Source organism: Chelonia mydas, chromosome 11 (assembly GCF_015237465.2).
Source record: "Chelonia mydas isolate rCheMyd1 chromosome 11, rCheMyd1.pri.v2, whole genome shotgun sequence".
Taxonomy (NCBI): Eukaryota; Metazoa; Chordata; order Testudines; family Cheloniidae; genus Chelonia; species Chelonia mydas.
In genome coordinates, this window is record NC_051251.2 from 69,701,608 (window position 1) to 69,725,978 (window position 24,371).

The 24,371-nt window shown below is 41.7% G+C and overlaps 1 protein-coding gene across 1 annotated transcript in view; it reads left to right on the plus strand.

The window, feature by feature from the left end:
- The window catches only part of IQCA1 (IQ motif containing with AAA domain 1), a 155,077-nt gene that overhangs the window by 91,059 nt on the left and 39,647 nt on the right, over positions 1-24,371 (plus strand). The window contains exons 8-11 of the mRNA XM_037913018.2: positions 3,119-3,262; positions 8,542-8,617; positions 15,316-15,422; positions 15,656-15,763. Of these exons, the coding sequence (XP_037768946.1) occupies positions 3,119-3,262; positions 8,542-8,617; positions 15,316-15,422; positions 15,656-15,763 (435 nt within the window). The remainder of the gene's footprint in view (positions 1-3,118; positions 3,263-8,541; positions 8,618-15,315; positions 15,423-15,655; positions 15,764-24,371) is intronic.

Genomic DNA, 24,371 nt, shown 5'->3' on the forward strand with positions numbered 1-24,371 from the left:
AATGCAGGACTCTGCACTTGTCCTTGTTGAACCTCATCAGATTTCTTTTGACCCAATCCTCCAATTTGTCTAGGTCCCTCTGTATCCTATCACTACCCTCCAACGTATCTACCTCTCCTCCCAGTTTAGTGTCATCTGCAAACTTGCTCAGGGTGCAATCCACACCATCCTCCAGATCATTTATGAAGATATTGAACAAAACCGGCCCCAGAACCGACCCTTGGGGCACTCCGCTTGATACCAGCTGCCATCTAGACATGGAGCCATTGATCACTACCCATTGAGCCCGACAATCTAGCCAGCTTTCTATCCACCTTATCGTCCATTCATCCAGCCCATACTTCTTTAACTTACTGGCAAGAATACTGTGGGAGACCATGTCAAAAGCTTTGATAAAGTCAAGGAATAACACGTCCACTGCTTTCCCCTCATCCACAGAGCCAGTTATCTCGTCATATAAGGCAATTAGATTAGTCAGGCATGACTTGCCCTTGCTGAATCCATGCTGACTGTTCCTGATCACTTTCCTCTCCTCTAAGTGCTTCAGAATTGATTCCTTGAGGACCTGCTCCATGATTTTTCCAGGGACTGAGGTGAGGCTGACTGGCCTGTAGTTCCCAGGATGCTCCTTCTTCCCTTTTTTAAAGATGGGCACTACATTAGCCTTTCTCCAGTCGTCCAGGACCTTCCCCGATCGCAATGAGTTTTCAAAGATAATGGCCAATGGCTCTGCAATCACATCCGCCAACTCCTTTTGATCATCCTTGTCACTCACTTCTGGATCCTTTCCAGTTTCTCTATATCCTTTCTAGACATTATTTACCAAAACTGGACACAGTACTTTAGCTGAGGCCTAACCAGCGCCGAGTGGAGCAGTACTATCACCTCCCATGACTTGTCTCTGTTAATGCAACCCAAAATTGCATTTGCTTTTTTCACAACAGCATCACATTGCTGACTCATGTTGAGGTTGTGATCCACCACAACTCTCAGATCCTTCTTAGCAATGCTGCTGCCAAGCCTGTTATCCCCCATTCTATATTAGGGAAGAAAAACCAAATGCACAAAGTGTCTTTGTCTTTTTTGAATTTCACTTTCTTGTCTATAGCCCAGTTCTCCAATTTATCAAGATCCCTTTGAATTTTAACTCTATCCTCTTAAGTGTTTGCAACCTCCCCTCCCCATACTCCACCCCCACACCGCAGCTTTGTGTCATATGCTGATTTGATCAGGATGCTCTCTATTCCTACATCCAGGTCATTAATAAAAATGTTAAATAACACCAGACTCAGAACAGATCACTGTGGAACCCCCTTGAGACCTCCTTCCAATCTGACAGCATTCCATTAATAGTTACTCTTTGTTTGTGGTTGCCCTTTCTTTAGCATATCCTACTCCTACTGTACATGTATGGCTGTATCAGAATTTGGTTTTGCAAGTATTTAGTTGAATTTTGGATGAAATTATTCTATTTAGCTATAGCAAGTCAGTTTTTCAATACCTATTTGAAGCCAAAAAGTAGCTGCAGCTGACGGAAGTCTAGGATGACACATTGCAAAGTGCCTTGTAAGATGCTTTGGAACAATGTATTTTTGGAATGAGCAGCAGTCCTAGATTTCAGCACACTGCAGAAGAGTTGTAACAACCAGGTTAGAAAGCCATGATCTCCACCAATTTACACTGGACAGTAGGAACACTGTTAAGATGGAGAAAACAAGCAAGGTGATTGTCCGGGGCAAGCCTAAGGCAAGGCCCCAAATGATTCCTGGCGTCTCTGGGAGTTCAGCTCAGAAAGCAGGGGCCAGATGCCCCTTTTTCACCTGAGAGTTCAAATAGGGGGATGAAGGGAGTATGGAGGGTACTCAGAACCAGTAAAGAAATAAATATAGGGGAGTGGGGAAGAGGAACTATTAAAAATGAAAAACATGGGGACAAGAAAGAAAATATAAAGGGAGAGAGAGACTCATAGAAAGAATGATTTAGAAGGCAAAGAGTTGCATATAAAACGTATGCATAAGAGTGGGAAATAAAAGGGGGTAAGGGGAGAGAGAATGGCATAAAGAAACAAAGAATTAAGACCCAACACCTTTACAACTAGTAAAATATAATGAGCCAAGTCCTTAGCTATCAGAAATTGGCTCTATTGATTTTAACAGAGCTATACCAGATTTTAACAGCTATACCAATCTGGACCTCTGAGTTTACAGTCCTACATAGTGTTTGGCTTCAGACAAATACCATTTCCAAGGGGGTCCAATATTCAGCCAGATGTTGAAGCTAGACATCCACTACATCCCTGAAGGAAACATCTCAAAATCCATCTATATAAAACCAATCTGCTTTGGAAACACTGAGCCAGATTCTGAGGCGAGTCCAAGACTAGAAGGGGTCTATGCATCTTTTTCTTGCTTCTGGGCCCACTGATATGTTATGGCTCTGGGTGGAATTCAAGATGTTTCAGTCTATAAAGCCCTGAATGGTTTGGGACCTAGTTACCTCAGAAATCACCCCTCTTCTACAGTATATTGCCACCGCTGATATAAACAGAAGTTCTCAAGCTGGAGCTTCCTCAGTGTAAATGAAAGGGAGCGCCAGGCAGGGTGTTCTCAGTGAGTGGTGCTGTGCTTTGGAACTTGCTCTCTCAACCCCCTGGGTCTGCCAAAACCTAGATGTGGTAGGCTTCTGGGCACACTACAAAGCCCATCTTTTACCTCTCTTCTCCAAGGCTGTTGTAAAGGGAGTGGGTTGAGGTGGTTACATTTATGGGAAATCATTTGCTGATTTTGTGGTTTTAACCATTGAGGTAGGTGTCCAGAGCACAGACTGAGTGCTTACCATTACATTTCTGACATGTAAAATAAATAAAATCAGTCAATTTATACTAACTAACAGCCATTTAGCAATGGGTGACGTTTTGAAAATAGAGATTAAATAATGAAAAAAGCACAAGAATGTGAAACTGAAGGATGGAGAGAAATATCAAATCATGGCCCATTCTGAAAGTGAAAATGTATTTCAAGTAGGCAGAAACATCCCTTATCCTGCTTCCTATACTTTAATATTCCTTATATTTAAAAACATAAAGATAATGGTATGTGTTACTTTGACTCTCTCCCAGGTTGCTGCTGAGCTGGCTGCTAAAGAAGAAGAAGCAGCTCTAAAGAAAAAAACCAAAGAAAAGGGGAAAAAAGAAAAAGGAAAAAAGAAGAAGAAAGGGAAAGAAAAAGGGAAAGGAAAAGAGAAAAAAGGAAAGACGGATACTGTAAGGCGTTTTCAAATGTGAATTTGTTCAGTAGTTTGTTAAAGCAGCGAAAGCTTCAGGCCTGTGCAATCCATGTGGCATCACTGGGTTTCTGCGTGTAGACAAACTTGACTTGCCACCATTGCTTCAGCCTCACTTACAGGAGGGTTGGAAGTGGATGAGATCCTCATGCATCTTACTTCGTCTAAGTTTGATGGCCATGGAGACTTTATTTAGGCTTCCAAAACCAGAGGCTTGGGGTGGGGGTTTGTGAAGCTTCCTGTATCTGTGGCAATAGCTGGAGGATATTTGCCTGTGGAATGTTGATGTGGGAGGATTGACTCCAGGGGTATGGATGGGAAAGAATATGCTTAGAGGCTGTTACAATGCTTTAAGTATGATGTGTTCTCCACCAAGCACAGGCCTCTTTGGGTATGTCTATACTGCTATTCCAAACCTGCGGCTGGCCAATGTTAACTAACTCAGGCTTGCAGGACTCGGGCTAAGGAACTGTTTAACTGTGGTATAGACAGTGCTTAATTTGTGCCAGGGCTTGCCAGGACTGAGCCTCAGGACCTCTAGGCTTCGCAGTTCATAGCCCTGGCACTGCTGGGCTTGCTGCATCAGTTATGAATGTAAAAATATTGCTGAGCCCCAGCATCTCTTTCATTACAAATTAAGCACTGGGTATAGACATTCAGGCTTGGGCCAGAGCCCAGGCTCTAGGATCCTGCGAGGTGGGAGGGGTCCCAGAGCTCAGGCTCCAGTCCAAGTCCAAACACCTATGCTACAAATTAAACAGCCCCTTAATCCTAGTTCCACAAGCTTGAATCAGATGGCACGGGCCAGCCAGGGGTGTCTAACTGCAGTGTAGACATACCCTTGGTGTGCAGATGACAGAATGCTGGCTATCACCCAAGCATGACCTCTTCGGAGCATGGATTACTGGGCAAAGTTAGCCACCAACACCCTTTCACTCAAGAGGTGGAAAGACCAGCATTCTGCCTGCCCTTATGTATCCAAACACTGTGAAACAGGCAAACTCTCTCCCTGAAGCTAACATTTTACCAATCCAATCTGCACACTTGCTTATATTTCAGACTAATTTTTAAGTACAATTTACTATCTGAAAACCATTTATTTTATAATTTAAACCAATGTTTTGCAATTCTGTAGATAGTGGCCATGTTTTTTCAATTCACTTACTTAAAATGACCCTAAAGTATGAGCTCTTTTCACCTCAGGTTGTTTGTAGGCCAAATTTATGTTTTTGCTAACAAAACTACTAGAATGCTATCCTCCCTGAAGGCTTTGAAAGGTTGAGATTCTGTTGCTCCAATGAGCTTTTTTCAATAGCAGGTTCATGGAAGAACACACCAGACAAATGATATGCCAACCACAAGGTTGTGATGGATTTTAGCTGCATTGTCTTAATTCTAAATCATGCTGCGCAATCAGAATTTTTGACTTTTGCTGTAACAGCAACTTTTGTTGCTTGTGAACTTTCTACAGTGATTTCGTTTTTTGTAGATACCATTAATCTTTAATCTTTTAGTGATCATTATCACTGAGTGTTAGGAGGAGGGGACTCTTGGGGCCCAGACATTCCCTCACTGTAAAGTCTTCTGAAGAGAAGTTATACGTTTAGCTCTAACTGTGGGACACTCACATAACATGAAGACTAGGGTTTCTTAGGCAATGTCCATCAAGCTGTCTGAAACAATAGAAACAGCTGGCCACGAGACTAAACTAAGTGAAATAAATAAGTGTCAATCTTTCTAATTTAGAGGTTATCAGATTCTGACACTGTAACGTGGGAGCATCCATTTACAGTATATTGTAGGTAGCTGTCTTTGTATGTCAAAGATACTAAGTGGATGGTCTGAAGAACTTTAAATGTTATATAACCTCCACCTAAGGTAATTTTTCAAATGAGTTTTTATCTGCAAGAAGCAGCAAAAGTACATTTTCTCAAACTCTTGTCCACTCATATTGAACAACTAATTACAAAGGGACAGTAGCTGTGAGCGGATATAAGTAACCTTCCTCCAGCTTCTGCCCCAGGACATCACCACCTACCTGAAAGGGGGTTCCAAAGAGGATGGATCTAGGCTGTTCTCAGTGGTATGAGGTGATAGAACAAGGAGTAATGGTCTCAAGTTGCAGTGGGGGAGGTTTAGGTTGGATATTAGGAAAAACTTTTTCACTAGGAGGGTGGTGAAACACTGGAATGCGTTACCTAGGGAGGTGGTGGAATCTCCTTCCTTAGAGGTTTTAAAGATCAGGCTTGACAAAGCCCTGGCTGGGATGATTTAGTTGGGGATTGGTCCTGCTTTGAGCAGGGGGTTGGACTAGATGACCTCCTGAGGTCCCTTCCAACCCTGATATTCTATGATTCTATGATTTTACACAAGCACCAGGAGAGTACAGCCTCAATAGCTGTACTAGACTTCAATAGGTGAAGGGTGGATCTATGGCCCATCCCCTACTGCTCCTTCCAGGACTACTGAGCTATCAGGATACCCGCTGCATCCTGCGTTACTAAGTCAGAATGCCTCCACTGATTCACACTGGTACAGAGCACCTCTGCACTGCCCCTCCCCTCAGTGCAGGACACAATATAGCCCTAAGAGAAGAATCAACTAACAGTCATTGTATATCTCTACCTAAGTGAGGGTTTAAAGGAATTATTAGAATTACACTGGTTAAATGACGATATCATACAGAGCCATGCAATCTAGGATATTACGCAGTTCCCTTCAGCCTGAGAAGCATTTACCAATATGTCCTTGTACTGCTAACTGAGGCCTTGCTTCTAATTCCCCCACTCTTCCTAAATGGCCCTCCCAAAACAAAGCCCTGGTATGTCTCTGTCCTGGGTCCTTCCACACATGCTGCAAAAATGTATCCTAACAATACTTCAGTTTTTAAGTCACCCAGGAAAAGGTCAGGAGGAAATAGCTTCAGATCCACTGAACATTCTGAACTAGATCTGAGCTTCAAAGATTGCAGTGAAATTCACTCCCCTGACTTAAAAACCCAACTTTCCAGTCTTTCATGAGGTAAGGTGATTGCTTTGTATCCCTCAGTAGATAAACAGCAATACCAAAAATGTGTCCCTGTCCTCTCACAGCTCTAGTTGAGTCTTGGTATGAAATTTTGAAGATCTGTGAAGAAACAACAGTACAGAACTATGGGGGCTTTATAATTTTTTGTAGATCTCCTCTCTTCTGATGCCCCAGCCTCTGTAAAGTAATAATCAAGGCCATTATATCAGGTGTTCTGTGGCTCATTGAGATAGAACAAAGAGAACATTATTCCCTGCTTGTAATACTGAAAAAAAATCATCTTGGAATGGTTCAGAAGTATTCTGAAAAGTTCTAACAGAAGGACCTTGTTAAAATAAGCGTAGGCTATAAGGCATAGTGACGCAGTCAAACAAGGCCTTGTTCCTAAGTTCAGTTTTTTAAGAAAACAACATTATGATCCCAGAAGGAGATTTAAATATTCCTTAAGTCTGATAGTGATCTTTAGAAATATGCATTTGATATCAAAGTAACTTCATTTTCTTCCCTGTTAAGTGTTGATGTGATTTCCCATTGGGTACTAAGAAAGAAATAACAGAAACCTAGCACAATATAATCTCTCTTCACAAGCCTTTTATTTCTGCGACTTTTCAAGACATATGTTGAACCATTTGGAACTATTTTATATAGTAATATACTGTGTACTGACCCCTGCTCGTAAGACATAAATATGGTGGTGGTCTCTCTGCAAATTTCATCCAGCCATATTGAGTTTAAAGCAACATTCTGCCATCAAGGAGATCCACAGGCAGAACCTTTTCACTGTGACCAGGCAAATGTAGCCAAACAGCACAGTGGATATCAATTCAGATTCTTCACAGCCTCGAAGTGTGGATTTCCGAATGCAGATCAGTCTGTGGAAAGATTCAAACACATGCTTAGTGTTCATCCAGCTGTTACCCCCGTATCTGTGGCTGGATTAAAACTGGTATTATCGGTTCAAGGTGCCCCACCACAGTTCACGCTACACTGACTCAGCTATTCTATCATCTGAATGTAGGGAAAATATCAAGAAAAGAATTCCTTTATCTTTCTAACACTGTATGAAAAACACTGACTGCTAATGTAGAATTTAGGCCCATATTTATTGGAGCTGTTCACTATATACTAAATTATTTTGAAAAAAAAATCTATTTCAATATGTTGTATATTTGAACTGTATTGGCATAGAAATACTCTTTACTTCAGCGTATAAAATCAGTGACGTTAGCCATCATAATGACTGCTTTGCTTATTCCTAAGGATAAAAGAAATAATGAATATACATGCACTATGATGTTCACTGGCTAAATAAATTAATGGGGAGCGATTGAGTTTTCACGCTTCACAGCAATATTTGTGTCATGAACAAAATATAAATGTATGTCTGTTATAAATGCAACTTCTAATCATCTAAATGTCATTTTGTGTAAAAAGTTTGACTTAAAAAATTAAAAGCAATGCAACAGGGCTGGCCTGATAGTCTAAATGCAGTATATCGCATACTGCAGGAGATCCAGATATGGGCCCCAGAAATCTCAGCCCCTGCAGAAGGTGGGAGTGCAGCAGAAGCAGCAGAGAATTTGAGTTCCACCCTTGAATCCTCTTCCTTGCATTATTCTTCAGCATACCCCTCCAGCCAGTCCTCACCACCTCCTTGTCAAGTCATGCACTCTACTGATTAAAATTCTTTCATGCCTCCTTTCTTCTTTTGCCCCAAAATCACCTCCATGCCATCTCCCAGGCCATATTCCCTGTACCTGCAATATCCTTTATGATCCTTCACAGCACACTTCTCTTCTCAAAACCCATTTTTTTCCTCAAACAATAATCCTCTAATTGCTTAAAAACAATCCTTATTTCATGACACCAAAGTGCTTAGCACATTGTGAAGAAGAAAAATGATTGGAAGGTAAATAGATTGCCATGCTCGAAGGTCCCATTTACACTACAAAAGCAAGGTAGTTTAACGACTTTTAAATTAATGTGACCCAACTGGTTTTGAACATGAACTGCCCCAATCTCTGTGGAGGAAGTTCAACCATATGATCAGCTTGAAAAATATGATTTAGTTCAGGGGTATTATCCAACAATTTTCACCAAATAACTTTTTGATAATCACTTGTGAATTAAAACTACACGTGACCCCATTTTTCATTATACTGTCACCCTGTGTTTTTAATGGCTCTCTATCTCGTGATTAATACAATGATATTCTATATTTTCTTCACACAGGAAGAAGAGGAGGGATGGAAAATGGCTCCTAGTAATTTCCTCCCTATAATGGAGGAAGGAAACAACCGATACAAAGGTCAGCAGAGGGAGATAATAATCATAGTTGGAGCATTCTCTAATTAAACTTAGATTGGATGCCATCCATGTCACATCAAACTAAAGTATGGAACATTACAGAAGTGCAAGCTTTAGACAAAGTAAAATTTGAAAGGAGATTCCTCCTGCCCCTGTAATTTATTTTTGATCTTTCTGGTAACATTAGGATATCATAAAGCAAGGACCAGATTCCAGTACCCTTACTCAGGCCTTTGGCTCCGATCATACAGCTGACAATATGCAATCAAAGCAGTTGCTCTCACAATAGGTGCAATATCAGGGCCATACTCTGTGACTAGACGATTCAAGGGGACAGTTATTAAAGTGAAGTGCTACTCAGTGCAAGGAAAGGTGGCAGAATCTGGCCCAAAGTATTTGTAGTGCTTCTGTAAGTGCTTTAATTTTTTGTTATTTTTATTTCAGAAAAGTCATCTGTGCTTATATATAGTACTGACTGGCCACTAAATGGAAAGCCCTATCTAGCAGTTGAGGTTACAACCACATTCCTTAAATTTCTTACCCTCTTTGCCCTCTCATTCACTGACAAGGCTGTTGATACACACTCTTCCACACTAGAGTTGGTCAGCATTTTCTGAATGAAAAGACTGGTTCTAGAAAGAGAGCTTTTCAAAATGGAGATTTTTTTCCAAAAAGCAGTTGATTTGAATGTTTGTGCTTCCTGCAAAGATTTTTTGCAACTTTCTTTAAGTCAAAACCATTATTCAAACAGACATCCCATTTTGTTGTTTACAGAAAACTCAGCTGTTGGTAAATGAAAAATTTCAGCAGCATTTTTGATAAAAAAAGAGAGTTTGAAATTTTCCGGTATTTTTCGAACATTTTCAACCAGCTCTGTTCTACCCCATCCTCCACACTTGTCCCCTTTTCCCCTCTTCCCTATCCAAAGCTCTGCAATCCATACCCTAACTACTCAAAGGAGCTAGCAAGGGTCTGTTTACACAGCAAAGAAAAACCCGTGGCTGGCCAGCCAACTCAGGCTCACGGGGCTTGCGCTGCAGGGCTGTTTCATTGCTGCATAGACTTCTGGGCTCGGGTCAGACCCAGGCTTTGGGACACTCCCAACCCACAGGTCCCTAGAGCCTGGGCACCAGCCCAAGACAAGAAGTCTACACAGCAGTGAAACAGCCGTGCAGCCCAAGCCCAGTGAGCCCCAGTCAGCTAGCGTGGGACAGGTGCAGGTTTTTCTTTGCTTTGCAGACATACCCCAGTACTCCCCAACCAGGACGATCAAGAGTCTCTTGAGGTAAGAGGCTGAATAGGAAGTATGATTCATGAGCCATAGTGTAAGGCCTCAAACGTGCAAATAAGCTACAAGTATCTGACCTTGGAAAGCTTGAGACCAAACTCTGAAGTAAAGGTTTTGAGTTTCGCTGTCACTACTTCCATGCCTACTATGCTCCTCATGAGAAAGTTATTTTTTTTTAATCTCTTCTTCTTAACACTCTACAGTGTTACTGACTTGCTAAATTCCTCGCCTGAAATCCTTTGTTGTTATGCAGTCACTCACACTGAGTTGCCTCAGGTCAGCTGTGGGAAAAACAAGTTATCAGTTTGAAAATTAGTTGTAATCAGCAGAGTGCTGCCCAGCCTCTACCTTGTTAACTCATGGAATTTCTTTTGTAAATTATAAATCACAGAGAGTTGTTTCATGGTAAGAATCAAAGGAGGGCTCAAAGCCCTTGAATACACACATACAGCTCCCACTGAAATCAACACGAGATTCACAGATGTGAGAACAGAAGAAATTGCTCCTTAACTTGCAAGGAATGTTTCATATGTGCTGCTAAGCATGTTTGGGGCCACTCTGGGTCTTGTCCTTGCATAGGCACAAAATGGAGGCAGAGGGCACAAGTAGTGCCTCCCCATCCTGCAACAACAATGGGAATCCTTGCACTCAGGGCTAGCAGCGCTGCCGACACCAGCCTCTGCATAGGGGGCAGGGAGAAGATGGGATGGCTCCATGCTGGCTAGCACTGCCTGCCAGGCTTGTGGGGGAGCATACACAGTACTCCCTTAATGACCCCTGAGGGCCAGAAGGTGTCCTGGCACTCCTTCTGGGACAACACAGCTCCATGCTGCCCCAAATACTACTTGTTAATCCCCCAGAAATTGTGTATATTGATTGTCTACAGCTGTACTGAAAAAATTCCTCAGCTACAAGTGTAAAAGGTAGAAATACAAAATGGTATGCTCCATTCACATATATTTGTAAGTGGTATGTACATCATTGGAGAGGTGAGGGAGGAGTTAAATAATTTAAAATATTTACGTTAATATGCATGATTGGATTAAGAGTACTGACTCCGTGATATGGATGGGATGTGGGGAGAGAGACTTCCCAAATCTCACAGCTAGCCCTTTCAAAAAAATGTCCATTTATTATTACTTCTGCTTGAGAGCTGATGGGGCAAGTTAATTGTCAAAAGTGTAACTAAAAACAGATGTGTACATGTTGCCATAAATTGTATATGTAGCCAAGGTATGTTCCTTCTTAAATCCTCCCTAACAGGATACACTTGTAGGGGCTCCAAATATGTAGGTTTAGAGTCTTGATAAATTATATGACACATTGTGACTACACTATGCGCTGAAAATATCTCCAGGAGCACTTAACAGTGAGCGTGTGTAGGCAAGAGACACTGCTAGAATCCATTTGGGGTAAATTCAAACTACAGCTGGGGATTCAGATTTAACCAATATTTAGCACATCCAGAAATCCTTAGAGAGGGAACAGTAACTCCAATGAGATTCAAAGGATAGCAATGGGTATGTCCAAGATGAACGTATTCACAGGAAAGTATCCATAGCTGTTCAGCTTTGCCTCACTTCTTTTATCTGTGCACTTGTGGATTGAGACTATCTGAACCAATATTCTGGTTATTATCACACACATTTCACTGCTTTTTAATAAATTATTAATTTCTACAAACTGCACATCCCCCACCTCATTCACAAGTAACCTTCACAAACGCCTGTCGGGGATGGTCTAGATAATACTTAGTCTTGCCATGAGTGCAGGGGCCTGGACTAGATGACCTCTTGAGGTCCCTTCCAGTCCTACGATCTATTCTATGATTCAGTATAGTTTATTACATAGCTATATCCTTCTACAGATATGCATAATGTACTCTACCTTCACTTAGTTTGCTCTGCAATTCTCATTTAAATTACTACTAGCCAAAAATGTACTGCTCACGTGTGAAGCGCAATTTTTCAAAATCTCAAGAATCAAATCAGATAGATGGTAGAGTGACTCTGAAAAGGCCATAATATTTTAATATTGGATTTTTTTTCACTCTCCCCTTGCTTGAAAGTGCTTGACTATTGTTTATAGACATTTTGAAGAAAACTCACCTTTAGCAGTGAATAAGCCTAGAAAATTTCAATCTAATAAGTAAGCATTATTCTGAGTGACCAAAAGCAGATGCCTACAATGGAAATGTTTAGGGAATCTTAACTGTAAGTGATAGCCACTTAAAACATATTTTACACACACACACACACACACACACACACACACACGACATGTATATATGTAATCTCCCCTTATGCTGTAGTAAGAGGAAAGCAACCTCGTCCAGAACACTGTGAATGTACGGCTTGCACAACTTCAATTGTGGCACAAGCAATAATTTGTTCTTGTGATATTCTACCTACTAAAGGTACTTATGTGGCCCCTCTCACTGAGCACCTCATATTCTTAATGTATTTATCCTCACAAGACCTTGTGGGGCAGGGCTTGTACCTTCATTTTACAGGCTAAATGATTTCCCAGGGTCACACAGGATGTTTGTGGCAGAGCAGGATTGACTCTGGGTCTCCTATAGCCCATCCCATCCCAGGCCTCTAACCATTAGACCATGCTTCCTATATGTTTAACAGTGCTGTAAGCTGTGGTGACATGACTTCATGTTTATCTTACATTGAAAGATCTCAAACCCTGTCCCCAAGCGGTTGAACGTTTCCATAAGAGTGTGACAATTAAGCATCCCCCTGTATTGATCACTGGCTGCTCTCTGCAATGAAAATATTAACACTAAATAATGTTTTGTACATTAAAAAGGCTAAGTTTTCTGAGTCTGAGCCAGTGCACTGTAACTGCTGATGCTGACAGCCGTGTTAGCCCAAAGGGCAGCCTGCTAGCAGCCATATAAAGACAGAGAAAAAGGATGAATCTCGAGAAAGCTATATGCATTTCAAAAAGAGGTGATTCAACTGCATGTCACAAAAACATGCACACACTCCCATAGGTAAATGGCCCTATATGTAACTGAACACCATGCACTTTTGACCACTCAGTGAAAACAGAATGTCCTTAACCTTCCGACCTTGCTTAAAAAGAACTGAGAAACATTTTTTGATCTAGAAAAAAATAACATAGCATCTAACATCTACAAGCTATTGATCTATCTTCTAAAATTAGAGACCTCTAACCTAGTGACTAATTTAGTCCTCAGCGAGCCAGTTGCCAAGTAATATCAATAAAGCCTATTGGCTAAGGTGCAGGAAGGAGGCTGTCCCTGATTTGTCTGGACTGCCTATTACCCACTAATCCATGCACAGAATGACAAACAATTATGAAAAATAAAATAAAAAGTGTGGCTCAGTCTATGAAAAATAAATACCTAAAGCTTAATGCTCCTGTGAAAACATAGCACTTGCAACCTGTTGACCCAGCCAGGAAAGTGTTTAAAAATTCACATCTCTTCTATGTAATATCCCCTTTCCCCAAGGCTGAAATTCCAAACTAGGATAACCCTGGGGGACGTGCCTTCTAACTAGGGCAAGTCAACCTTTTCCATTGAAATATTATGTGGCATCTGTCATGTTATTTGACAGGCCTGGAGTCATTTAAAGAAATTGACGTCTATACCTTTGTGTGCCTTTCCTTATTACCAAAAATCCACTGTCCTCCTTAATCGTTACCATTTTTAGTTATAAAATTAGGACTCTTCACCTGCAAAAACTATTCCCTATGTGTAAAACCACACAAACTTTGCACATAATTGGAATCCAAGAGAATTCTCAGAAGCAGTAGATAGCAGCGTGTATATTAACTAGACTAAATCTTGCATGATCTCCTGTCGGTGCTATGAATATCTTTCTCAGTTTACAGTGTCTTAGACACTGCAGAGGGTAGTGAAAAGAGTAGTCCATGAAAAACAGCTTCATAAAGGAGTCTATGTTTTAAGGTAGAAAACTGTAATTTTAAATCATCTGGAAACTGAATCAGTGCATACTGCTGGAGATAAGCTGTCATTATAAAGATACTACCGGGGTTTGGAATGTAGGGAAACTCGAGGTATGGAGTTGTCCTTTTAAAATTAATTCAATCTATCGAAAGAGGAGATAAGCAGTTTCGCTTGCTAATGTGTCTCCTTCGTTAATACCACAGAATTCAAACAAATACAGGGCTTTCCAAATTTCAGTTTACTTTTCTGGAAAACAAAAAGTAGTTTTCATTCAAAATAAAAATATTCACAAAGTAAAATCATTAGGTACTTTATCATAAACAGAAATTTTGCCATAGACTTGCACTTTTCACTTTCCTTCCCTCAAATGTAGTCTGCTTATTGCTTGTGTTTGACCTATGCAACATTAAAAAGTAGTGATGTAATGTCAGTTGGACTACATGACTCTTTTTTGGAATCCCTCCACCGCCTCCCCCTGGCCTACTATATAAAGTTCAAACTTCTTGCCCTCACCTTCAAAGTTCTGCCCAGCTCTGCCGCACCTGTATGTACTGGATCCAATTTTCATCTTGTTCCCCTTTGTCCCACAAATGATGGCAGCCTCACTGCCCCCTCCATCTCACACTCCCATCTTCATGCCTTCTTCTATGAGGTCCCTTATGTGTGGAATGGCTTCCCAAGCCAGTGGTCCAGGCCCACACCTCATCTTCATTCAAATTACTCCCAAGACTCACTTCTTCTGTGAGGCAAAAATATTATCCCACATCAGTCAAATGCCCTCACATTCTATTGTATTTAATACAGCATTGTATTATATAACTGGGCAAGGAAGAATGAGGATGATGAGGAGTTAACGTTTTAGATTAACCTGTGCCTCTGGTCCCCCAGCTTGTCTTATCTTTTCTGTGTCAGTCTTTTAGACTGTATGCTCCTTGGGTAGGAGCTATTTTAGTGACTTTCCCATGGCTACATTTTAAAACTTGATACAGTAAGCAAGAGGGAGTCAGTGGAGGGATTCCAAAGTAAAGTGACATGGTCAAACTCATTTTATATCATTACTCCTTAAGGTTGCAAGTGAAAAATACAGCTCTAGGGATTAGGACTTGCAACCTATAAGTGATAATCTCAATATCCATTACTATCCCCCTGAAATCCAATACCAAACTACAGTACAAGGCAAAGAAGGTTAACCTTGAGTATCTCAGAGCCTAGCACAATAGTGCTCTGATCTTGCTTGGGGTCTCTAGCATCTGCTACTTACATATAATTAAGTTCCGATGAAGTGAGCTGTAGCTCACAAAAGCTTATGCTCACATAAATTTGTTAGTCTCTAAGGTGCCACAAGTACTCCTTTTCTTTTTATATAATTCATAATAATTTCAACCATCCTGGTTTTTTCAACAACAGCTAGAAAAGCAATGTCTTCTATAACTTTTTGCCCCCTTTCTTTGCTTTTGGATAACAGACGTTTGGCAGAACAGAGATGAGCAATGGAATTTCCCCCAGGAGTATGACCCAGAATTGATCAAAGAGGAGAAGCGGAAAGAAGTGGAGGAGGAGATCAGAGTGCAGGTGTGCTTAAAATAATAACAAGACATTTATAAGAATGGTTCTTGCTGGCATGGCTTTCCCTGTGGCTGTAAGAACTGGCCCTGACATCTAGACCTTGGATCCATTTGGAGCTGCCCTGTCCATTTTTTTCCTTAAATGTTTGGCTGCATATTTGTCCTCAGAGTGATTTCGGTTGCATGGCTCCAGCATGGAAAAACTAAGAAAAAAATTTAACCCTGTGCCTGTCTGAATAGGTTGATGAGCTGATGCGACAGGAACTGAAGAATCTGAAACTGGCAGTGGACAGAGAGAAGGACAAAAAACAGAAAAAGGGGACAAGGGGGAAAAAAGGTGGAAAGAAGGTGAGTGCAGCAAGGGAGGGGAAGCCTGCATGCATCACAATTCTCAGCCCCTAAATACCAAGGAAGAACTCCTACCTCCATTAAAGTCAATAGTGAAACTCCCTCTGTGTGTGTTTGGTGAATCTTAGGTCACAAGAAGTCAAAACCACCTCACATGTAAGCTGATTTCTTAGGCAGTTTTGTTTTGTGTTCTTTGTAGTTTTTTTAGATTTCAGTGTTGACCAACTCTTACACTTTTTATTTTATTTTACGTTTTAGGACCAGGCAAACCATTCTCAGGGAACAACCCCACAATATTGATCTGATTTTCAAGAGTACTCTGAAACCACAGCTCCAGCTGAAGCCAACGGAAATGGAGGGTGCTCTGCACTTTTGAAAATCAGACCATATATTCTGAGCCTGCTTGATCCAGATTAATATGATGGTCTTGTAATTAAGGCATGGGACTGGGAGCTAGTAGATTTTCCATGGACTGAGTATCCTCCATTCAGAAAGCAGGTCCCTTTAAGTTGTCTCGAAATGGACACCCAAAAACGAAGACAACCAAAATCACTAGTCACTTTTGGAAATCTTGGTCTAATCAGTCAAGTGTCTGAACTGACTGACACACAAATGTGTGCATTTTAGTAAATATTATTTAAATGTATTCTGCTAACCACTGGAGAATTTAAACCAAATTTATTTAGGAAAAGGAAATATGTTAGCAGCATAAATTACTTTAGTGTATTTGACCCATTAAAATGCAGCAAATATAGCAGTGCTGGAGTCCTAAAAAAAGAATTGTTGGAATGCAGGGCAGTGGGAGGCCCCAGGAGGGAGCGGGGGAGCTAGGAGGAAGGCAGTAGAGGAGCTAGGAGAGGTCCAGGTCCAGTGAAGCAGGAGACTGATTCCCTGCAGTTGTCCTGCCCCCCACCTCTCCTAGCTGTGCCTGACTCCTGCTCCCCATGGTGGGTTCTGCTGTCTGAGTGGCCCTGATACTCGGCTCCCAACATCTCCCACCTCACCTCTATGCTCCTTTGCCCGCTTCTGGCTGTAGTGTCCCCAGTTCCTTCTGCTGACCCACTGTCCAGCACCCCCTGTTTGGGCCTGCCAATGGCACTTGATGGCCTGACATGCTGCAGCTGAGAAGGGAATGCCTGGCCCAGATCCAAGGGAAGTGCCAGAACACCATTCCAGCTCCTAAAAAAGTACCAGAACAGCATTCTGAAGTGTTCTAGTACAACTTGAGTGCTGACATATAGTGTTTACATGTAGTTCACAGCATTACAGCATGCAGAGAACTTCACAATTGCATGTTCCTTTGAATTGCATGTGCACTTTTATTTTACCCAAGAATTTAAATGCCAGATAACATTTGTACAACAGGCATTCAGCATTTACAGATGGAATCAGCATTTCAATTTAAAACGCTAAAGGCAAATAACAAACCCTAATCTTGTGCTGAAGTTTCACTCTTGGAATTGTTTGTGCATGCCAATACCTTTATCTGCAGTACTTCTACTTAGATCTCAGCCCTTTTAGAAATTTAGAATGCTCTTTGCACCTGACAAAAAAAATTACAAGGGCAATTTAATAAAGCTAGGTTGAGGCATCTTTGACAATTGATATATGAATACTATATAGACCCAATTTAAAAAATGCCGGGGTAACTTTGAAGAGAAGGAAGGCAATGCACAAAAATGCACGTGCAGTTAAAGTGACTCAGCACACAAAATGGATAGTTGCATGGACACATTACCCATTACCTCAATTCTCATTTGTGTACACAATATCCCACAGTTCATACACACTGAGTCACTGTAGTAAAGCATATGGACCTTAGACTGGATTTTTGAGAATTTGGATTTCTGAAATTGGCATAATGTAGACTAGGAGCAGTTAGGAAGCAGATTGCCAACTTGCTGATGAAGAGTACTTAATTATTCAGTAGTAACCCTTCTTTTGATCAAGGGCCAGTGTTGGCAGACCCATCCAGTCCTTTCCCTAGAGGATCCAGGGCCTCTGAAGCAGGTGATACAAACTAGGGAATGTTTGTAGATTTCATGGTGCCAGTGAAGACTAAGGGATGCCAGACGTAAAACAAATTTTTCAATGGGGGTTAACCTGCCTTGCAAACAGCATTCCCAAGACTACTCCTACAGAAACAGACCCTTGTTTCTATGTCCAGTTACCAGTTGGCAGAGAGTATAATAACTGTCAAGCTGAATACTGAAAAGCAGAGTTCATGTTCTTTTGTTGGGGCATGCTCCATTTTTGTGAGGCCATATTTCTTGAGAATTCTTACTGCAGCTTTTAGAAAGATTTTTTTCTATTTGCTTTACAACTACCATTCACTGCAAGCCCACCAATCTTAGTGCTATTCCTCTTTGGCACTAGGGAATAGACACACTAGGAATTGATGTGCAGGTCGAAAGCCCCATTGCAGTCTCTATAGTGGCACATTAGAATAAGTAGTCAGAGGTTAAAAAAAATGCAAAGAATTAGAAAAAGAAAAGCTCTCAATCCATCAGGAAACACTCCTGCCATAGATCATTCCCAGAGTTCCCTTTTCCGAGGCAGCTCAGCTTTACATGTGCTGAGATGTGTAAGCACCATTGAGATTGAACTCTTGGGAAGGCCACTGTAAGGAAATGGACTGTTTCTCACTGTCAAACTGTTTAGCTGCATATATTTTTTTTCCCATTACAGCAAAGGTGCCCTTAAATATGACCTTGGATTTTAAAAGTTTGAGTCTTTCAGACATCCCATTAAAATCCAGAAGGAAGCTGTCAGCCCTCTTAGTTCACACAGTTTACCTCTAAGCAGAGCCTTGCCATTGATTTCAGGACTTTTAAATATCATTTAGCATTCTAAAAGAAAAATGAGCAAAAATCACTTACATTCCCCCAGAAGATAACAGGCTATTTTATCCCTTCTGTGGAGTTACACCACGGTTTCATTTGGCCCAATAGTTCTAGAAGGAACCTAAATATTCACCCGCTGCCTCACAGCCAAAGAGCAGGTGGATTAGATTTTGGAATATTAGCCATTAGGCTGTGAGGAAAATACATCAATCAGCTGGGCATGATGGGTAAGAAGCCAAATCACCTCTTATTCTGGGCCAGACTCAGATACCCTTCTCAGGCTAAACAGCGCCTTACTCCATAAGCAGTCCCATGAAAGTATTTTATTACTGTTAAATATTTATACTAAAGTAATACCCAAAAGCTCTCATCAGGATTGCGGGCCCCGTTGTGCGGAGTGCTGTACAAACACTGAAGAGAGATCATTCCTGAGCCCCTGAAAGGCTTACAATCTAGACACACCAACAGGTGGAGGATAGAGATAAGAATGCAACATTCAAGCAAATTAATCTTTTGAACAGTTGATCCAGCTTGATAGTTAAATGGATTGAGGGTTGGGTTTCTTTAATTGGCTGTAGAGGTGGGGAGGTGGAAAAAAGGCACAGTTGCACCTTGTCATCTGTGCAGCCATGATGAGCAGACTAGGTTTGTAAGCAGCAGGGCAGAGGTGAGTTTTAAGGATGGATTTAAAGGAAGATACTGGCTGTTTTAACTTTATCAGGGAATTTGCCCCATGCATATGGGGCAGCATGGGAGAAGCCATGGAGATGTTTGAGAGAAAAGCTGACTGGTGGATGGTGCAGGCTGGGAACGCTGGTAGAGCAAAGGCAAGAGTCAACATTATTAGGATTCTAATAGCCCCACCCTACATAGCTGCCCTAGTAATCTGAAGACCTTAACAAGGGGTAAAATTTTCAGAAGTACCGAAGTGACTTATTGAAAACCCATACTAAATAGACTTGAGGTGTGCCAGTCAAGCCCAGAAAAGAGGAAGTTGTGGTAATAATGAGGGCTTTGGTTGCATGGGCAGAAAAGAAAAGCAGGATTTTAGAGATATTGTGTAAGAAAAAGTGGCAAGGTTTAGAAATTGGGACTACCGTGGAAGAAGGTGCTATTCAATGCAAGTAAGGGTATCAGAGTCTGGCCCTCTATACCAACATAGCACACTTGCTGCATACACAAGTCCTGGCTTTGCCTTCTCCCCTTGGTTTTCTTATTTCATGGGCATTTATGCCTCACAAGTCATGTTCTCTAGGCACTGTTAGTCAATTCTTACCAATACTGTAAACATTTGTCACAAATTCATTGAACAAAGATCAAGGAAAATGAGCAAGAAACTACTGTAAACTTTGAGGAAAGAAAATGGCTCAGATTGTGTGTGTATGTGTTACTTGTATCATATTTCTAATATAAAAGGGTTTCATAATTGATCTCTGACATAACACATTGGGTGGCAGCACACCACAGTAGCATTAGCCAGAAAGACTGGAGATACATCTAAGGGCTTGTCTACATTGCCTTGCAGTTCGGACTATAGGGGTGTGAACAGCAGTGCACAACCCCGTAGTCTGAACTGCGGGGCAGTGTAGACATAGCCTTAGGATACTCAGTGCTTAGGTACAGAGCTGTGAAGACATTTCCCTGCACTACTTACGAAAATGTGCAGTAGCACAAGGCCATTGCTGTATCATTTGCAATCTGTAGAGGAGATACGTTAGCTGCTGTGATTACTTTCAGAATCTGCTTCTATCATTTTTAAAAAGTTGCCTTCTTCTCTAATGTCCCCTGTGAGTTAGCATAATATGACATGGTACAAATATGCTAGTGAGCATGCTGCCATGCTGCCCTCCATGAGAAGAAAAGGCTTCTTCACCTGCCATCTAGGGATCAGTTGCAGTCCATAAAACACTTGCAAATGGTTCAGAGAGAGCTGGTTACATGGTGATGCTCCCCTCTTTTCCAGGCCCTGAACTGCACTTAAAAGAGAGCTAAAAAAAATGCAGGAAGTACTTTCTCCATGCTACTTGTCCACATAAGCAATTCATGTACCTTCCACAGGTACGTTGTACAATTGCAAATGAAGAGGAAGTGGCCAATGCAATTTTGACTTGGAGGGAAAGTGTCTACAAGATACTCTATTAAGATCTCCTCCACCTTGTGCTCTAGAATCTTGCTGCAGACTGATTCTGTGTATGCTTACAGCAACACCTGAACTGCTCATAACCCGGTTAGTGATCACACATTAAAGAGACAAGACCCTGAGCACACCCCACTTAGGAATGGAGATGACGCACCATTAGATCAGCCAGAACTAAATGGAGTTTTATTATACAGTAAAGGATATGCAAGAAAGTGGAAAATAACTATGAATAAATGGGACACCTACAAAGTGGTTAGGGGATGGAATAGATGGACACATTTAAAGGTAAAATCAAATAGGTTTTCATAACTGATTAGCCTGTTTGCATTTACTATACAGTAAAAGCAGCTGTCAATAAGATATATTTTGTAGGAAAGCCACAGTCTAAAATTCACATTTCCTCTTATCTCAGTGCTTGCCAGATTTCCCAGAAACACTGATATTAATTAGGAAAACACATTTTTTCCATATAACAAATTTTTTTTTTTAAGTTTTTGAGTTAGTTTACTGGTAAAAATGCCCTGAAAAAGTTACTAGTTGGCCAATAAATTCAGCATATGTTCAGTGTCTTTATAAAGAAAAAAAATCATCTTGTTTTCCCAATAAGTGCCCATGATGTTATAATTTCTTCCAATTTCCTAAAAAATATAAAGAAACAATGCTAGAGAAGCACTGGCAATAACCCACTAGAGCCAGTATCTCCACAATCTCCCAATTGCTACTACAGTGTGATACATACTTTTCTGACGCCGTCACTAAAGATGTTTGTGTAACGTTCCTTGTCCTATAAAACAATACACACTGCTAGGACTATTTACATAAATAAGTCTGTGGTATAGTTCTGCATATTTGGATATGTTTGTATTATTCTAATGCAGGTCCATTACAAATATTAGCTTTCTCCAGTTGTCTCTTAACTATATAGCTCTGGGTACGTCTAGATTATTTACATTGTATTATGAACAATAACAGATGATATGAGCAGTAGATTGTCTAAAGTATGATCCGGTCTTTGGAAAGTTATAATAGATTCATTTCTAATGATTGCTGATTTATTCCGGGAACAACAGCATTTTCCAGATAGCTAGATAGGATTTTTTTTTAAACGTGCAACCCCTGGAGTGCTACATAAGGGTTTGTGAATAATTCAATAAAATAATAAATAAATGCATGAGTAGGAGGTTATATAGTCTCTTCTTCCCAAGGGTTGAGGAAACTAATCGTTTAAGCTCATGCCTGACTTTAAATGTGTGGAGTAGTCTCATTGACCTCAACATGACTAATCACATTGATGCTTCAGTGCTTTGCTGGACTGGGCCTACTACACCAAGCTCTAGCTTCACTGTGTGTTACACACATGGCTTAACCAAGTGCTGTCCTTAGTTAATTGTTATGTTGATAAGTATATTTGTGTCTAGTGACTTCTAATGACTATGGAGAGTGCTAGCATATGTGATTCCCATACTTGCGTTTATTTGTTTTCCATGGGGTTTTGCAATTTGTGAGGAAGCCATTTGCACAATATGTAGTCTTCTCATAATGCTTCAGTTACTGTGGAGAAAATCCCAAGAGAAGACCTGCTCTAGTTATCCTGACCTCATGCTACTTCTTCCCTGAGGCATTACAAAGAGGAGGTAGGAAGGAGTTTACTGGTTAGGGCACTAGTCTGGGACTCAGGAGACTTGGATTCAATTCCTGGCTCAACCACAGCCATCCTATGGGACCTTAGGCAAGTCACTTAGCCCTGGTCTACACTACGAGTTTAGGTCGAATTTAGCAGCATCAGATTGATTTAACCCTGCACCCATCCATACAACAAAGCCATTTTTGTCGACTTAATGGGCTCTTCAAATTGATTTCTGTTCTCCTCCCTGATGAGGGGATTAGCGCTGAAATAGACATCACAGGGTCAAATTTGGGTTAGTGTGGACGCAATTCAACGGTATTGGCTTCTGGGAGCCATCCCACAGTGCTCCATTGTGATCGCTCTGGACAGGACTTTAAACTCAGATGCACTGGCCAGATACACAGGAAAAGCCCCGCAAACTTTTGAATTTCATTTCCTGTTTGGCCACCATGGCGTGACCACGCAGAGCTCATCAGCAGAGATGACCATGGAGTCCCAGAATCGCAAAAGAGCTCCAGCATGGACCGAATGGGAGGTCCTGGATTTGATCGCTTTATGGGGAGATGAATCCATGCTATCAGAACTCCATTCCAAAAGACAAAATGCCAAAATATTTGAAAAAATCTCCAAGGGCATGAAGGACAGAGGCTATCACAGGGACCCGCAGCAGGTGCCACGTGAAACTTAAGGAGCTCAGGCACACCTACCAAAAAACCCAAGAGGCAAATGTCCACTCGGGGTCAGAGCCCCAGACGTGCCACTTCTATGATGAGCTGCATGCAATTCTAGAGGGTGCCCCTACAACTACCCCACACCTGTACATGGACTCCTGCAAGGGAGTCTCACGCAACAGGGATGAGGATTTTGGGGACGAGGAAAATGATGAGGAGGGGGAGGTTGAAGAGATCGCACACCAGGCAAGTGGAGAAACCATTCTCCCCAACAGCCAGGAACTGTTTATCACCCTGGATTCAACACCCTTCCAACCTGGCCTCCCGGACCTTGAAGGCAGAGAAGGCACCTCTGGTGAGTGTACTTTTGTAAATATAGTACACCGTTTAAAAGCAAGTATGTTTAATTATTAATTTGTCCGGAAGACTTGGGATGCATTCGCGGCCAGTACAGCTACTGGAAAAGTCTGTTAATGTGTCTGGGGATGGGGTGGAAATCCTCCAGGGACATCTCTATGAAGCTGTCCTGGAGCTACTCCCAAAGCCTTTACAAAAGGTTTCTGGGGAGGGCAGCCTTATTGCGTCCTCCATGGTAGGACACTTTACCACGGCAGGCCAGTAGCACGTAGTCTGGAATCATTGCATAAGAAAGCATGGCAGCGTGTGGTCCCGGTGTTTGCTGGCATTCAAACAACATCCATTCTTTATCTCTCTGTGTTATCCTCAGGAGAGTGATATCATTCATGGTCACCTGGTTGAAATAGGGGAATTTTATTAAGGGGACATCAGAGGTGGCCATTCCTGCTGGGCTGTTCGCCTGTGGCTGAAAAGAAATCATCCCCACTGTTAGCCACGTCGTGGGGGGAGGGGTGAAGCGATCATCCCAGAGAATTGGGGGGGGGTTTGTTGGGTTTGTGCTGCACGTTAACCCAAAAACATCAGCCCCCCTTTTTAAATGGCCAATGTGTCTTTTTCAATTTTAATCTCCCTTTTTTTCCTCCCGCAGCTGCAAATGTTTCAATGCTGCAGCTAGCATCTCCGTCCCAGAGGCTAGCGCAGATAAGAAGGCGAAAAAAACGCACTCGCAATGAAATGTTCTCTGAGCTCATGCAGTCCACCCAAATTGAAAGAGCCCAGCAGAATGCGTGGAGGCAGACAATGGCAGAGTCCAGGAAAGCACAAAATGAATGAGAGGACAGGAGGGACGCGCGAGAGGATAGATGGCTGGAGCAACAGGAGAGGTGGCGGGATCAAGAGGATTGGTGGTGGCAGTGTGATGAAAGGAGGCAGGATGCAATGCTGAGGCTACTGGAGGATCAAACTGATA